This window comes from Eleutherodactylus coqui, chromosome 13 (genome assembly GCF_035609145.1).
Source record: "Eleutherodactylus coqui strain aEleCoq1 chromosome 13, aEleCoq1.hap1, whole genome shotgun sequence".
In the NCBI taxonomy this organism is placed as follows: Eukaryota; Metazoa; Chordata; class Amphibia; order Anura; family Eleutherodactylidae; genus Eleutherodactylus; species Eleutherodactylus coqui.
Genome location: NC_089849.1, coordinates 68,629,283 through 68,647,401, shown reverse-complemented (window position 1 = coordinate 68,647,401; position 18,119 = coordinate 68,629,283). Strand labels below are relative to the sequence as shown.

At 42.3% G+C, this 18,119-nt stretch overlaps 1 protein-coding gene across 6 annotated transcripts in view; it reads left to right on the top strand.

The window, feature by feature from the left end:
- The window catches only part of ITGB4 (integrin subunit beta 4), a 72,318-nt gene that overhangs the window by 49,237 nt on the left and 4,962 nt on the right, over positions 1-18,119 (top strand). For 2 of the 6 annotated variants that reach the window (XM_066587143.1, XM_066587141.1), the window contains exons 27-41: positions 862-1,069; positions 1,151-1,302; positions 1,587-1,767; positions 1,936-2,073; positions 3,910-4,092; positions 6,221-6,352; positions 6,613-6,807; positions 8,729-8,890; positions 10,156-10,290; positions 12,191-12,307; positions 12,388-12,537; positions 12,708-12,896; positions 15,280-15,435; positions 15,553-15,717; positions 16,886-17,008. In XM_066587143.1, coding sequence (XP_066443240.1) covers positions 862-1,069; positions 1,151-1,302; positions 1,587-1,767; positions 1,936-2,073; positions 3,910-4,092; positions 6,221-6,352; positions 6,613-6,807; positions 8,729-8,890; positions 10,156-10,290; positions 12,191-12,307; positions 12,388-12,537; positions 12,708-12,896; positions 15,280-15,435; positions 15,553-15,717; positions 16,886-17,008 — 2,386 coding nt within the window. The remainder of the gene's footprint in view (positions 1-861; positions 1,070-1,150; positions 1,303-1,586; positions 1,768-1,935; positions 2,074-3,909; positions 4,093-6,220; positions 6,353-6,612; positions 6,808-8,728; positions 8,891-10,155; positions 10,291-12,190; positions 12,308-12,387; positions 12,538-12,707; positions 12,897-15,279; positions 15,436-15,552; positions 15,718-16,885; positions 17,009-18,119) is intronic. The other 4 variants (XM_066587142.1, XM_066587144.1, XM_066587146.1 and 1 more) reach the window with 4 other exon arrangements.

Below are 18,119 nucleotides of genomic sequence, written 5' to 3'. Positions count from 1 at the left end.
GGAGAAGGTTCATCCCACCCTTCATAACACTAGTATAAAAGAGGAGGAGCTAAGGCAGGGCCAAGTAATAGGTAAAAGCGGAGTTGTCGTGAACATAATGTTTCCTGAATGAGTAGTTTCTGTAGAAACTGCAAATATATCTTCCTGGGGTAGAGTCCTTAGACCGGGTCCAGCCGTGGCAGAGAATTTCCCATTGTGGCAAATACACAATGAATCTGCATGTGCTAGAATGTGTTCGACTTCAGCACTGCAGTATATCATACTTTTACAGACATCCTATTAAGCCCTGCCATAGGCTTAATAGGAGGAAATACATGGCAGGCTTGGGGAACCATCACAAGACCCCAGGCTGCTATGGTAACTGAACGGATCCCTGTGATCTACTTGTGAAAGGTTGTTTAGGAGACAGAGGGAGCCCCTTTTCCCTGTCAGACTATTTAAATACCACTGTCAGCATTTACATCATCATCTTAATGTTTAAACAGTTGGGATCAGAGTTATCATGAATCCCAGCTGTCGTTGCCAGATGTCAGCTGTCAAAGGCCGCCAACGCCTGTAGCATATAGAACGGGCTTGGCTCTCAAGCCTTTTCCTGAGTTTTCTTCATGTACGCCCCTGATATTTATGGTACTTACCTCAACTAGGAACAACAGGAGATCTTATATCAAGACCTAAAAGACTAAGACGCCAGTAATATACTGTATGTTAGTCTCCGTGTTTGTTGGTAGATGCTTCCAGGGTCATTTTTATATTGTCATGAATCAGGGATTGGAGGACATGCTGCAAAAGGAATAACTAGAATTTGGGTTGGCTTGATCTCTCTTATTCTCATTGTAATATTTTCCCCCTCCATTATTTTAGGATTATGCTTCATCAGAAGGTGAAATCACATTCCAAGGAGATGAGACTCAGTCACAAATCTTGGTTCCTCTGCTTGACCGATCAGAGGTGGACACTTTGCTGGGAAACAGGCAAATTAAGCAATTCCTGTTAGAACTGAGCAATCCAAAGTATGGTGCCAAGATTGGCAAGTACCCACAATGTACCATAACCATCGATGACAGTGCAGGTGAGTTACTGACACCTCTACATACTGCTAAAACTGGCACTGTCCTTTGTTATTAACCAGTTTATCCAATTCATTTATTAGATGTTATACCAAAAGTAATGACACCACAGGCTGTCGGGTCTTCTCGCGGAAAGATAGGAGCTCCCGTTAATCTGACTGCTCAGGCCGTTAGTGCTAGAAAAATCCGACTTAACTGGGTTCCCCCGCCTGGAGGAAGAGCTGCTGGGTATAAAGTAAGAGATGTTTCTTAGACCACTGTTTGAGTTATCTCCAAAATGTCAGTCTTGTCATTACTAGACATAGTTTTGCATAAGATGTTTGGCACCAGGTAGACCTCTGCGCATTGCAAATGGGAGGATGCCTCTCACGTAACCAGATATGTTTACATGTGGTTATACTTACTTTACATGCTTTGTGTAGAGCTGCTTTCGAATCATGTAAAAGCTACAGTATTTTGTACTATACCATGTGCCACCTATTTCATCATCCTTAAATGCAAAGAGTCCTTATTCCTTAGGTTCGGTACTGGATTCAAGGAGACTCGGAGTCTGATGCTACTGTGATAGACACCAAGGCACCTTCTGCAGAGCTAGTTAACTTATATCCATACTGTGACTATGAAACTCGGGTGTGTGCCTATGACCTGCATGAAGACGGCCCTTATACCGACATTGTGACATGTCAGACCCTTGAGGATGGTGAGTATGTTGATAGTTTATCTATGCTTTTGCTCTTACAGCTTCCATCTTGTCCCCTGAGACCTAGGATAGATAGACGGCACAAAAAGTATCACAGAGTGACAATTAATGAAAATTCATTCCCATCTAGACATTATGTACTACCTTTTCCTTTCTTTTCTTCCAAAGTCCCAAGTGAACCAGGCCGTCTAGCCTTTAATGTTATTTCAAGCACAGTGACCCAACTGAGCTGGGCAGAGCCTGCTGAGACCAATGGCAATATCACTGCTTATGAAGTCAACTACGGCATGGTGAACGAGGATAACAGTAAGTAAAATGCCAGTAATTCAACAACACATTGCTGGTTCTCCTCCTTTACTGTAGCTCTACCAGAAACCTTGTTCTTGAGTTGATATCAGCATTTAACCCCTTTAGTGGCACGCCCGGAAAATCTCTGGGGCTTGCTGCACTGAGATTTCCGTGGACAGCTCTAGTTCTGAAATGTGCAGAGCACTGAGCTGTCATCTGAAATCTTCCGGGGTTTTTACTGCATACTCAGCGCAGCAAGTCCCAGAAATTTCCCTGCCATAATATGGTAATGATAAACCTGCTGCTGAAGAGATTAAAGGGGTGTCCACGTTAGTTATCAACTGTAGCTAAATGGGTCCCCCATGGTGAAAAATAGGTCATAGACCGAAGACCTACTTCGAAGGAGGGGGATATGCTAAACACAGAAGCCCCCTCCTAGTGATGGTAACCTTTTAAGTAAAACCGGTTTGTCAAGTGATTGTTATTTATTTGTTTGAAGTAACATATAACAAACAACAACTTTGGCGATGCGTTTCTGTGCACACAGGCACCTTCATCAAGCCATGGTGCCGCCAAATTTCTTGTTTGTTATATGGTATTTCAAACAAATAAATAATACTCAGACGAAAACCCCATCCTGGCTGGAGTTCTCTGCGTCTCCACTTGACAACCCGGATTTACTTAAAAGGTTACCATCACTAGGAGGGGTACTTCTGTGTTTACTTTATCCCCCTCCTTTCAAGTAAGTCTACGGTCTATGACCTATTGGTGCCATATTGGTTCTATTTTTTAATATATGCTCCTCCTTTGAGCATAGGCTTTTTTTGACCGGTTTCATTTATTCTTTTGCTTGGGGATATTTTTAGTTTAAAAGTTCCCAGAAATCCATGCTGCTCTCCTCTTATCAGCGGATGCCACAAGTATAGGAAGAGACTATTGGAGAGCTGTTATTGGGACCACAGGTGAGGCACCTGGACATTTAGTTCATCTGGGATACAGGTGTCCACACCAGGTGAGTCCAGAGCCTGTTTTTGTAAGAGACTCTGAGGCTCTTTCCTGAAGTTCTTTTTCCTTTTTGACATAAGGCTTACAGGCTGCAGCAGCCGTTTAGCTTCAGTTTAAATAACTTGGTCTACCCCTTTAATGAACAGCATTTTCCAAGGTGAAAATATACCTTTGCTTATAGTTAAAGTCAGGTCATTTGTACTGCTGATCTGACAGCAGGATATGATAGAGGTAGAGAGACTGAGCTCTGTAACATATGGGTTTTAGAGTAAAAGTAAAGTAAATCCTGACAGGACTCCTAGAAGAGACAGTGAGAGTCCTGCTAACCCCTGATCACACAGGCTGATTGACAGCTTTTCCTGTATCAGTGTGTATACACAGAAGGCTGTCAATCTCTGTTTGGATGACTGGGTAGTCAGCACTCCCTGATTAAACTTCAGCTTATAAGGCCAGATTCACATCTGCGTTGGAAACACCGGGCGGAGGTTTCGCCACAGATCCGGCTCAAAATACAGGATGAAAAAGTGCTGCCTGTAACACTTTTTCTTCCGTCAAAAAAACGGAATAGTCAATGGGGTCCCTCCGGCGCTGTTCGGTTCTGTCCTGACACAGAGTCGTTCAGCTGTGGGGATTCCCCAAAGGGGGTGAAAACCACCCTACGGATGAAAAATGATACCTGATATACACTTATTGTTGTTTTTAATCCTAGCAACAATGTAAACTGTGTAAAATAAGTCACCTGGTTCTTTAATTTATTTGTCATAATGCATGATTAGGTTTGATATGTGTAATCCTGTATCATGTAAATTATATGTATTTTATATTTGCATTCTTTTATCTTTTTGGTAGAGCCCATTGGACCTATGAAGAAGGTTCTAATTACGGAATTAAAGAAACGAATGGTTCTTATTGAAAATCTGAGGGAATCCCAGCCATATCGGTATACTGTTAAAGCTCGTAATGGAGCAGGCTGGGGCCCAGAGAGAGAGGCCACTATGAACTTGGCTACCCAGCCTACTCGTCCAATGTCCAGTAAGTGATTTCCAAAACTGATGCTATTTAAAGGGTACTTGTAATGTCACATGGAACATGCTGTGCAAACTGCAGACATTATGTTATAGAGCCGGAGGAGCCGAGCAGGTCGATGGATAGTTTTATGGGGAAAGATTCATTATAACTTGCACTATATATTAATTTAACTCTCCGATCATACTGAATTAAGACGTCTTATTAGTGATTGGCTGACAGCTATCTCTTTATGACTGTGCATACAGAGAAGGCTGTCAATCACTGATAGCTCCGCCCACTGGACCCTGAAACTCAGAAAGAGCAGAGGTTTAAATGAATAAATTACAAGTTATACTGCATCTTTCCCCATAAAACTATATATTGATCTGCTCAGCTCCTCCTGCTCTATAATATGCTGCCTGCAGTTTGGACAGCCAGTAAAAGCTGACAAATGCCCTTTAATTGGCGGAACAGTTAATTGAATAGGAATAACAAGATTACTTACTGGTAATGTATTTTCCATGAACCCATGAGAGCACCCATGAGAGACCGCCTCCCACCCAGACAAGATACAGGAACCTCCCAGGTCTCGTTCACCTCCTCAGTTATTTTTCAAGATATATATATATATGTCTGTATGTATATATATATATAATTTTTTTTCTTAAAACCCAGCAATAAGTATGGAATTAGCAGTGCTGTCATGGGAAATTAATTACCAGTAAGTAATCTTGTTATTTCCCTTACACCCATGACAGCACCCATGAGAGTTTAAACTACATTGCTAACTGGGGGGGAAAGTTATAGCCAGAAGTACTACACTACTGATGGCTAATAGCTCATTGGGTTGGACAATCCCCCAATAGAATACTAGTGAAACGCAAAAGCCGATTTGTAGTATTAGTCTTATTAGCCGGCAGGATCCAGCTGGCTTCCCGTTGTACTGGTCTGTCTGTTACCACCAGCCAAGCTATGGAACAGACTTTGTTTCCTAGTATTTTCATAAAAAAGGGAAGTATGATTCTCAGAAAAGAGCCCATTATTTACACAATATTCACCAATACATTGGTATCTAAGGATGATACATACGTAGAACAAGTCTAAGCAGTGTTTTCAACTTGGGTTGTAAATCTGTTAAAGCGTGAAGTCAGGAGGTTTCATGTAGATAGCTTTATCATGGAGGAACTCCCAACAGAATACAGAATTGTTTCTGAAATCAAATCAACAAAGCTTTTTAAAGATCAGAATTTAACTGTAAGCAAAAATCTGTGATTTTATTTTATTTCTTACTTTCTAAACACAAGAAAAACAAAAGATATTGTCTAAATAAATGGCCAAGAGTGTAAAGGCATCCCACAACTATTCCTCCACATAAGGATGCAACTTTTGGAAGATAATTTACCTCCAACAGGAAATTGATATAAGAATCTATCACTTGGTGTTACCCAATGTAACCTCCATACCTCCAAATTTGCACCTTGTTCTTTCCTCATTTTGTTCTTATGCAATCATCAGAATGGTCTTACCTCAGATCTCCAAAGGTATTCTTTATCATAGATACCTTACTGAATGTGCATGGTGAGGAAAAAGAGGCTTCGTTTACTGGTCTTCCTGTTGAAGACCACTCCTCATGCTCCGAGATCACAGGCCAGCAGATAATCTCAGAGGCTATAAGACATAGGTAAAAACCTAGGTCATAAGCAAGATCCAGAGGTCATAAGTCATAGGCTGAGCCTAAAACCAGAGGCAGAAGCTCCATGGCCACAAGCCTATAGAGTGGCATGCATAGGTGAGGGCCAGAGGCCACAAGCCATAGATAAAAAACAGAGGGTACCTAATCACAGGAACCATAAGCCTAAGCAAAGTCCAGGTACAACGAAACAGGGAGTATACTATCACTATAGGAGAGGAATCCCATGGGGTAGAGAAAGGAACTTTCTTTCATAATCTCCCAAGACTGAGCTGGAGACGAGCTGGAGATGAGAGGATGATTCCAGGCTTTCCCTGTGGCTTCCTGTCCGGATGGGAGGTGGTCTCTCATGGGTGCTGTCATGGGTGTAAGGCAAATATAGGCTGACGTTATTAGGACAGTAGTTTTGCCTCTGATCTGCTACTTAATTCTTCAATCATCTTTGTTATTGGTCACTTGCAGTTCCAATTATCCCAGATGTCCCCATTATTGACGCAGAGGGTGGAGAAGACTATGACAGCTACCTAATGTACAGTACAGATGTCCTTCGATCTCCGATGGGAAGCAAAAGGCCTAGCGAGTCTGATGAATCAGGTAAGGAATAGGGTCTTCATATCCTCATTCATGACACTATTCATAGTCGAAGGGTAGATTTTTAAAAGCGCATATGATGGTATCTCAGCCCATTTCCAGGCCAAACAGTGGATACAGACCCATTGGAAAAGTCTATAGGCTTAGTCTGTTGGCTGTTAGCACCAACCACACTGTCCCATAACAAACTGCAAACCCTCTTTCCCCCTCACTCTTCTTCATTAGTATGTCCCCCCCATCTAAGTCACCCCTGTCCCTTGAAGGCAAGCACTGGAAATTCATCCCACTCCTCGGGTCAGAAATGGATCTGCGCCAAGTCTCATGGAAACTTCCTGTAGAAATCATCCCACGTCTGTCAGTCAGCAGTGCAATGTCCACAGACACTGAGAGTCTTCTGGATCAGATGGACCATTCCAGTTCTCTGAAGAGGAACGGAACCATGCGGGCAACTGCAGAAGGTGACAACAAAACGGTGGGGGGGTCCACTACTGTATGTTTTCCTCCCTCCCTACAATCCCCCCATCAGTGTAAAGTGCTAACAGCCTTCAGTTGCATGATTGTCTTTTCTTTACTCTTATTGGTGTGGTGGAGCAGTCAATGGATAGAGGGGCTTTTCATTAAAATGCTTTCCTGGTCATGGCCATACACTTAGACATATGCTTTCTATTGGTCTGGATTGCATATTACATAAAATAATTAAAAGTTGAAAAAAAAAAGACAAACAAAAATGTAGTATTTAGTCAATCTGGCTGTTGCCCACAAAAGGGACATTTGGAAAAAAAAAAGGCTTTAACCCTTTCCAATCCAATTTGTATCCTGGTTTTCCTAGGGGGCTTACTCTTTTTCTGCCATTACACAACAGCGCTATCTGCTGGCTAAAGCCAGTACTGCATGAGGTGACACGTTCATAGACTCCGACAGCAGAGAGGCTGGCAATATACAGTAAGAGAACCCCGACGGGCGTCTTCCAACATCGGCGCTGTACAGCCTTAAATCATGATGTCTTTAGATGTCAGACAGTGGATTGGAAAGGGTTAATAAACTGCTGTTCCATTCATTTCAAAATGGAACTGAATGTGAGATAATAAGAAGCAAAATGAGAATGAGCCACAAAAGGGCAGTAAAATATCCACACCAATGGAAATGAATGCCATGAATCATGTATACCAGGGGGCATACGGTATACAGGGTGATTCAAGAAGAATGGTGCAAAAGTAAAGCTGAATTCTTCATGCTTGAGTTGACATACAACAGCCAGAATGACATGAGAAGATTTAAGAACTCTTCAAGTTTTTAATGCACCTTCCAGATGTTGGATGTGGGCGCTGTTGATGACACTAAACGACCTATAGGAGCCAGGGGCGTAACTATAGAGGATGCAGGGGATGCGGTTGCACCCGGGCCCAGGAGCCTTAGGGGGCCCATAAGGCCTCTATTCTCCATATAGGGAACCCACTACTATAAGTAAAGCATTATAGTTGGGGGCCCTGTTCCAAGTTTTGCATCGGGGCCCGGGAGCTTCAAGTTACGCCTCTGATAGGAGCGCATGTCCGCTGCACTGGATTCGATAACAGAGCATATGCCAGGAAGCAGGCAGAACTGAACTACCAACCTGACGTCCCCATGTCGCCAACAGTGCCCATATCAAATATCTGTAAGGTGCATTAAACACTTGAAGAGTTCTTCCCTCTCTTTTCAAGTCATTCTGTCTGTTGTATGTCATTTCATATATGAAGAAATCCGCTTTAGTTTTTCTCCATTCTTTTTGAATTGCCCTGTACTGTATGTTGTAGCTTCATTTTTAAATTGTAACACAAGATATTTTAAAAGAACCTCAATGCTCTCTCAGAAAACAGTGCCAGGAAGAGTTCCCCTTTATTTCTGTAGAGTACACAAGTATTGTTTAATATTCCATTTTACCTAAAGTGGTTTTCCCATGAAACAAAGTTATCCCCTATCCATAGGATATGAGATAACTATCTGATTGGTGGAGATCCAACCACTGTAATCCCCACGGATTATGAGAATGGGGATCCTGAAGGTTCCCTAATGAATGGAACAGTGGTAAGGCATGTGCAATGTTGTTTCATTCATTTTAATTACACTGTTGGAGGTAGCTAAGTTCAAGCGCTTGGTTATGTCCAGCAGTCTCACTGAATGGAACTCTTTTACACACGTGACCAGTGCTTCATTCATTTGGGGACATTTAGAACCCCTATTCTCATGATCAGTGGTTGTCCCAGTGGTTGTACCCCACCAATCACTTACTTATTCCTTTGTCCTATTGATTGGAGTAATTTTATTTTATGGGAAAACTCTCTTAAAGATCAGAAACTATTAGGTATGATAATATTTATAATGTGTTGAACTTGTTTTTAGATCAACTACTCAATGGGCGCATGGACTTTTTGTTCCCCGGGTCAGGGAACAGTCTAACTCGGACAGTAGCTGGCTACCAGCAGCTCAGCCCAAGTGTCCATCAGGATTCCTACAGGTTTGGCACCATGAGCTCCCAGCACTCAACCACCATGTCAGGACATAGTAAGTGTTGGGTTCTAACTTGTACGTAACACATGGGCCTCCGTGAATTCTTATCCCCACGTGTGGTCAATGTGGATGTCAATGTTCATCAAAATCTTTAGGGTCTGTTCACACCTTAATGGAGAAGGAGCAAAGAAATGGGTAGAGCAAACCCAATATCATTAGAGGCTCGATTCCCAGATATGTGACCAGCATTCAAATAGCCATGGGGAGGGTTTTGATAAAAAGACAATGGAGGTGCTACCAACCAGGTGGACCCACCAATAGTGGCTGAACTAGATATGCAAAAACAAAAAAAAATGCTATCTTGGTGCCACTCTCTCATAAAAGTTGTAAGACAATAGGATAACATATCCAACTTTGCTGTTATTAAATGAACTAAAAGCCAGCAGAAGATACACATTTTTTGGTGAACCCCGTCATCAGTCAGCTGGGTGGTGTTCCCTTTGATCCTCAGTGCTATTGTCCCTGAGATCTGAGGACAGGGCCTGAATGACTAAGAATTGGGCATGGAAGCGGCAGATCTGAGGAACAATAGCACAGAGGACCAAAGGTAGTACTACCCAGATGCCTGATGAAGGGGTTCACCCTGAAAGTTGTATAGAAGATACACGTTTCAAGGGAAACCCTTTCATCAGGCTTTTACTTCATTTGATAAAAGAGAAGTTTGATATTTCATCCTATTGTCTTATGACTTTTATTGGAGAGTGGTGCCAAGTTTTTTTTGGTTTTTGCATGTTCACACATTAAGGATTTGATGAGGATTTTATTGCGGATTGTGCACCGAAATCCTCATCAAATCCACTAACATGCAGCTTCTGTTGCAAGAGAATGGGATATTTCATATCCCAACCCCAATTTCTGCCCGGGCGCAGAAAAAACATCATCTATGAAAAGAATTAATATGTTCATTCTTCTTGTGGATTCTGTACTGAAAAGTTGTCGAATAGCCCTACGTAGATGAGCCCGGCTAAATGGGTCTAATCCAAATGCAGATCCATTTAGATGGCTGCTGTAGAAATTTGAACGTCAGAATCTCCTGTAAATCCATGTATGGTAACCTGATATATGTGAACATACCCTTAAATGTCAATAGTAATCTTACATTAAACTTTCTAAATCTGTGACCACAAATTCCACACATTTTCCCGTATTATTATCTCTCTTCTTGTTCCATATTTCTATCATCTCTGTGATTCTCTCACTGTTCATTGTTTTGGCCCTCCATATCCTTCTCACCATCTCTTTTCCCTGTCCTGGTGGAGGGTTCCTGCATCCCATGCAGGAGTACCCCGGGAGAAGTCTTGCTGGGGCAAAGGTGAAGGGTTACCATGGCAACTGCACCGGCCGGGACACAATAATTTTGGCTGACAGTCCTAGAAGAATGCACGCGGTGATAGGTACCATGGAAACGTGTCACGCTCATGCTACTTGGTCACCGCTTTCCATGGATGCTTCATCTCATCCGCCGTTTCAAATTCCAGACCAATGAGATGTAAATAGCTGAAAATGATTGTCTCGCATTGTAACGTAATCCCAAGTATCATGAACCAACAACAAAGTTCAAATAATGGACTATAGGACATGAGGACGTGACGGCATGAGTGGTTTGTACTAGATTCTGGGAACGTTCAGATATACTGCGGATTACTAAATGCCACACAATCTATTTCAGCACTTAATGATTGCAGTGCATGAATTGCTTTCCCACATTCTATATCAGACATGTCTCAATTCCTATTTGATGAGCATTTGCCCCAAAATGAAAAAAAAAATGTAGGTCTGAGAGTTGTCGTCTTCTGTAAAGTTCTGAAAAAGTTGTGTAGCAAGTAACCAATCTAATCTGGCTAGCGTCCGCACCAAAGAAACCTAGGCAGATGCTCAGGACCACTGGACTTGGAAGGCCCCACTGCAGATGTTCTATGCTTGTTATACTGAGGTTGAGTTAGGCAGGGGCTTACCATCACAACTCCCCTAGATTCCTAAATATAGAAATTTATGGAAATATGGACACTAATGTCCATTAACACTTTATCAGCTTCATTTGCGTTTAAAAGGGCCTCCGGAAGCTGTTTGCAGAACACAGCATGTACGGTCTGAGTTCTGCACACAGCTCCATTCTTTTTGCACGGGCTGTCGGCAGAATACAGCGTGCGGTCCCTGTTATCTCTGTCCGGCTGAACGATGGATTTTAATCTCACCTTAAAATCGTTGTTCAGCTGAAAAGTGAACAATGGAAGCATTTACACGCAAGAATGATTGCTCATTTGTGGCCGTTTGACCGAATTTTGAGCGATAATTGTTCCGTGTAAATGGGCCTTTATAGACAAACACAATCTAAATTAATAACACACAAACAGCTGTACTATTCATTTCTTTTATGGAGCGTATTGAGTAATCAGCCACAAGGAGAAAAATTAAGTGAACCCTTGAATTTTTTAGCCTGTAGATCTCCTTAAGGCAACATTCATCTCCACTAAATGTGTTCTGTAGCTGCAAGTAAGATTTGCACAAAGTTGTGGAAAAAAAATTCGAGCATCCAGTCCTGCAAATTTTTTTCAGTTCATTACTATTTCTGGGATGCTTTGCGTGCACAGACCTCGTCAGGTCATGCCATAGCATCTCGATGGAGTTAAGGTTACTCCATAACTAGCTATAAATACAAGTATGCTGGACAATGAAGGAAGATTTCCCATGGAGGATTGTTAGAAGGTTCTACTAATTAACTTACAGATTTCCCAGAATGAAACATAACAAATGAACAGAAGATGACAAATCATGGACTTATATTTGTGGGGATGCACAGTAAAACAAAAACTATTATATTAATGTTTACAACTCTCCTGTCTGATTATGAATGGATTAACCTGCCTGCTGGCCCATAATCTTCCAAACATGCTCGGCTGATGCCCCTTATTTCATAGCCCAAGACCCAACTTATTGTTGGTGTCTGGGCCTGGAGGGGTTAACTCCTCATCACTGTAACCATTCTTCCTCCAAGCTGGATCCTGCCATGCATGAGATCTAGTGTATGCTCTGCTCTGCTGGTTTACTGACGATTGGGCTCAGATCAGTAACGTTGATGCTTGGAGGTCGTGTTCGGACATACAGTTGGATTGGTATCAAGGAGCTGTGAAAAGTGTCGAAAAGATCTGAGCAAATGCCTGCTGCTGTGCTTATGCATTACACTTGTCCTCAGCATGTGGATAAGTGGGCATCAAGCTATCTCTCGGTGCGGATGCCCTAACGTTGCATTTGGAATGACTAGTTATCCTCAATAACACTTTGACACTTGTATAGGTACATCAGGACAGAACAGATTGGGATTGCCCCTACTTACGATGGGCACTGCCAGAGGACGAACTCATTCAGAAGATGTGCGTGATGCCCTCACCAGCTTAGATGTGGCGTTACAAGGTGAGAGTAGAGTCTTTGCAAGATATCTAATCAAGGCTTTTGTATCCCCATGCTAACAAATGTGTCTACTGCCCAATTAGAGTCGCGTTTTTCACCCGGAATCCCGGACACTCCCACCCGTTTAGTGTTCTCAGCATTGGGGCCCACATCCTTGAAGGTCAGCTGGCAGGAGCCGCAATGTGAACGAGAGGTGCTGGGATACAAGGTGCAATACCAACTGCTCAATGGAGGTACGCGCTCTATAATAAGATATCAAGTTATCAAACGGTGATGGATGTGAGATATCAGCACTAGGAGGGAGGAAGAGTTACGGATGCAGTAGGAATTGTGCTTTCCAGTACCAACTGAAGCTAAGTCTACACAGCTTGTAGGAGATATATGACAATTCCTTTTCTTCCAGGTGACTCGCGAACAATCGATATTCCAAATCCCCGAGAGAACTCTGTGGTGGTAGAAGATTTACTCCCTAACCACTCATATATGTTCCGGGTTAAAGCACAGAGTGAAGAGGGATGGGGACCGGAACGGGAAGGTGTTATCACTATTGAGTCACAAGTGGACCCACAGAGTCCTCTCAGCCCTGTACCAGGTAGTTACTGCTACTTCCAGTTATTCTAAATGCCATATATTAGATATCAGATAAGACACTTAAGAAAAAAAGAGAGGACAGCGCCCCAAAAAGGTGATGGACTAATACAAATGAGGACGCATAAAAAAACTCACCTGCTGTATCGACACTCCAAAGGAGGGGTACCAAGAAGCCAGGACTGCAGACAAACCAATAGACTATTCTCCATCCAGAAGGAGCATCAGATATCCACACGGTATCACACTTATGAAACTTAGTAACTTAGAACTTACTTGCAAAGGGAGTCTCGTAAGACTGAGAACCTCCTTAGTCCAGGACCGTGGTCCTTCTATGTGCTATGTCCCTGAAAAGCATTGCACTGGCTACCTTCCTTCTCGGTTCCTTATTGTATATGGCTCCCTAATATACAGCTGACTTGTTGGATAGTATCAATAAGTACTGATTGGTCCCATAAGGAGCATGGTTGTTACCATTGGATTCAATATCCGTGGTCCTAGACCAAGGAGGTTCACTTTCCAAGTAAGTTCTAAGTTATTGAGTATGCTATTCAAGATTATCCAGCTGTTATATAGGTGTGGGTTTCTGTTCTCTAAGTGCCAATTCTTCCTTTTTTTTTATCCCTTTGTTGCTCTAGAAAATAAGACAATGAATTGTATGTGTAAGGTTATATTAGGAATCAATAGTTGCTCAATCAAAACTACCAAGCTGCCTTGGATCCTAATGGCAAGTTATATGCTTTCTTCTTCACTGGATTGTCCCACGGAAAATATTGTTTATAGGTAAGTCTAGCTCATAATTCTAAATATGTTTTGCATTTACACTCAATTAAGAAAAAGTTTCTATCTCCAGATATTCCAGGACTAAATGTTAGAATAGCGCCACCTACTGTTTCTATTGAACAACCTTTCCATTCCTAATCCAGTAAATGTTCCCAGGTGGTCACATGAACTCGCCTTGTTTCTATGCAGTGGAGCAGAGAGAAAAACAAGACTGAGCAGGTAGAACAATTACTGAAAGGGGATACAGGATATTAACAGTAGGTGGCGCTATTCTAATATTAGTCCTGGAATATCAGGGGTAGAAACATTTTTTTAATAAGTGCAAATACAAAAAAATGTTTACACACTCAACATTGAAATTGCCACACCAAGAAGGAAAAGTTGTGAAATAATTGAAATCACAAGATCACTAGACAGGTTACTGATGTGCAAATGATAAAAAAAAATGGAAACAAAATATTCAAACTATCTTCGCTTTATTCAAGTATGAACGCTATGTGCACAATACAAGCATACTATCAATGAGGTTATTAATGGTGGTTAGAGGAATGTGCTGCCACGCTGAATGCACTTGGGCACACAAATCATCGAGATGCGCCGCTGGCAGCTCCCTTGCATTCGCCGACCAATAGTGTCGTGTTGAAAAATAGCTCCTGGGACATTTCGGAGAACGGGCCGTACCACTGGTTTCACAACCAAATCAAGATAAGGTTGAGCTGTTAGTGTACCTAGAATGCAGAATAGAGGGGTCCGGCTATCACACATTATGCCACCCCACACCAAAATCCCAGGAGGACAGGTATGACGTTTCCTCATAAATCCCTCTATCATGGCGTTGCTCATGTGGTCTCCAGACCAATCTCCGGCAATCATTGCATCTGAGACAAAAGCAGGACTCGTCACTGAAGAGGATAGATCTTCATTCCAGCCTCCATTGCTGTCTAGCTCTACACCATGATATCCTTTGAGAGTGGTGCTGTGAGGTCAATGGAACACTTCTTGCTGAACATCTAGCCTGTGGTCGTGCAAGGACCTTCTGATGGTTTGTGTAGACACCGTTTCACGCCTTAGGCTTGGGATGTGATGTCCGATTTCACGCACAGTACAGAATGGATAATTGCGCACCATTCTTCTAATCTGACAGTCCATCCATGCAGAGGTTCACCTCTTGCTATTATTCAAGGTTGTTGTTCTCCCAGCCACTGGGACATTAAACGTTGAACAGCGCTGACATCTTGGCCTAAGCGTGTAATGATCTGTCAGAGTGATAAACCAAGGTTTATCAGTTCAAGGATTCTCAGTTTTCAACTGGCACGTTGATGGTCAGGAGGCATCGCACAATCATACCATACAGATCCATTAAAGTGAATTGGGCCATTTACACATAGGACTTCTTTTACATGGACCTATGGTTCGTGTAAACTAATCTCAGCATGTCCTATTCTGCTCTCTATCACGAAAGAGAATAGGGCATGCAACGTGCACTATTTACACAGATTGGACAGTACACGGATGCCCGTTGTACTGTCACAGTACACCCCAGCCAGTTGCTGTTACAGAAGAAATGATGTACCGTATATACAACGTTTCCATCTTCGTTGCAGGGTCTCCTTTTACTCTGAGCACACCGAGTGCGCCTGGACCCTTGGTTTTCACTGCTCTGACACCAGACTCTCTACAACTCAGCTGGGTGAGACCAAGAAAACCCAATGGAACCATCCTGGGTTACATGGTCACCTGTGAAATGCTGCATGGTGGAGGTAAAGAAATGTGAAGCACAACTTCCTATCATGTGGGGGTTCCGAATACGTTTCCTTCAGTATCACTGATAAGGGTAGATTAGCAATCTGATATTTATGTTAATGTATTACTCTTAGGAGAACCAAGGAACATATACGTAGAAGGTGATATGCCTGAGACAACACTGACGGTGCCCTTCCTGAGTGAGAATCTTCCCTACAAGTTCAAGGTGCAGGCAAAAACCACACAAGGATTTGGGCCAGAAAGAGAGGGAATAATTACCATAGAATCACAGGATGGAGGTAAGTGGCGCAAATTGTGGTATGTAGGGCGTTTTACCTGCTAGAATTAAAGTTCTTAACACTACTTAAGGCCCATTTACATGCAACAATTATTGCTCAAAATTCGTTCAAACGATGGCATATGAGCGATAGTCGTTGCATGTAAACGCTGCCACCATTCACTCTTCGGCTGAACGATGATTTTAAGGTCAACTTCAGGTCCGGAGAGAAGATAACAGGGACCACAGGCTGTGTTCTGCACGGGAGCTGGAGATTACATTGTATTCTGCCGACAGCCTGTGCGAAAACAATAGAGCTGTGTGCAGAGCTTAGACCACATGCTGAGCTCTGCAAACAGCTCCCGGAGGCCCATTTACACGCAAATGAAGCTGATAAAGTATTAATAGAGATTAGTGTCTATTAACAATTTATGCAAATGATCGCTAAAACTGTGAATCTTTCAATTGTTTGAAAGATTGTCTTTGCATGTAAATGGGCCTTTAGAGATTATTTTTCACTGAGGAATATCAATGTTCAGTCCAGAATGGGTTGTTTCTAGAACGTAACCCATCTCCAAGACACAGACAGCTATATACGTCCTGACTGCACATACCATGTGCAGTTAGGATCTATATAGATGTCCACAGCATATGCAACAGACTAGGGGGGCAAACCTGCTGCAAACACTTTGGATACACCCGCCTGCAACAATCAGAGAATATTAAGATTGCAGCTATTAACCCTTTAAATGTTGCAGTCAATTCTGAAAGCTGCAGTTACATATCTGCCATAGCAATTTGCAGTTGCCGTCCTGATGTCATGGCAGCCTGGGGCCTTCTGAAGGCCCACAGGGCTGCCATGATTGTTTGCCTATAAAAACATGCCTGTAACATGCCCTAAATAGGCAACTTGTAATACAGTATAATGCAATACCATAGTATTGCATCATACTGTATAAGCAATCAAACACTTGCAAGTTCAAGTCCCCCTATGGGTATTAAAAACAAAAACACCAAAAAAAAGTAAAACTAAAATAAAGACATTTTAATTATTGCAAAAAATATTGAAAGTTTAACCTTCCCCCCCTTTTCCCAGTTGTTGCATCAAAAAAAAAAATTGGTATCTCTGCATCTGTAAAGGTCCAATTTTCTTAAAATATCACATTATGAATGACTTGTTTTACTTGTAGGAAACTTCTCCCAGTTTGGGACACAGCAGAGCACCCGCCGTGAAGTCTTTAATCTACCAACAGACTATAGTCAGACCAACGTTACTCACTCTACAATGTCCGAACCTTTCTTCAGAGGTAACGGTGATACCAGCTTTCATTTTTAGTTTCTAAATCTTGTGTATTTGGCTATTTGTAAGGCTTCTTATCAAATTGTATGGCGATTCCCCACGGTTCCTTATTACAGAGCTGTAGTTATTCTACTGTGTGTGTGTGTGTATATATATATATATATGCATTTGAAAGTGCGGTATTTCTTCAAAGATTTCTACAGTTCTGTAAATACAGTTGTGTTCATGAGTCGTGGAACAGAAAAATGAAAATAACAGCATGCCAGATCCATCCAGTGACGGACATCAGCGGTATCTGATGGAAGCCAATGGCTATAATGGGGTCTGTTATACTGAAAGAAAATATTGCAGCATGCTACGCTATTCTTTCCTGCCAATTATGATGAAACCTCTTAAATGAAATCTGAACAGAGCCCAACTAGTGTTAGGTTACAACGTTTCCTCCGGATCCATCGGCACAGGTTAATGGTTTCTGCTTCCATGTCCAAGCTTGAGCTCACCAGGTTTGATGCCAAGTGTTGGCTAATGCTTAATGCTACACTACCCTTGGGCTCAGGCTAATCACAATCTCTGACAGTCTGATGGGTCAAGCTGAGTTGAGAGACACAAGAACATCTGCTCAAATGCAAGCTGCAAAGTTTGATGGAAGAGGCACACACTTCTAGTGAATGGTAGAGATGAGTAAACTTTTCAGAAGATTTATTTGGTTCACTGAATTTTGTCACGTTGTCTTTGGTCAGATTTGAACCCAGAGCTCCACCACTGGAAGGCAACAGTGTTGATCACTGAGCACCATGCATCTTCCTTCTCTGGAGAAGAAGGAGATGAAGAAGAAGACGAAGAAACACAAAGAGAACATACAAACTCCATTCAGATGTTGTTCTTGGTCAGATTTGAACCTAGGACTCCAGTACTGCAAGCCAACACAGCTAACCACTATGCTGCTACTTCTTTCTTCCACCTCCTCCTATGGATGAGGAGAACAAGAAGAAACAGGAAGAACATAAAATCTCCATGCAGATGTTGTCTTTGGTCAGATTTGAACCAAGGAACCACTCAGCCACCATGCTTCTTTGTCTGAGGAAGAGGAAGGAGGAGGAAAAAAGAAGGATGGTGGCTGAGTG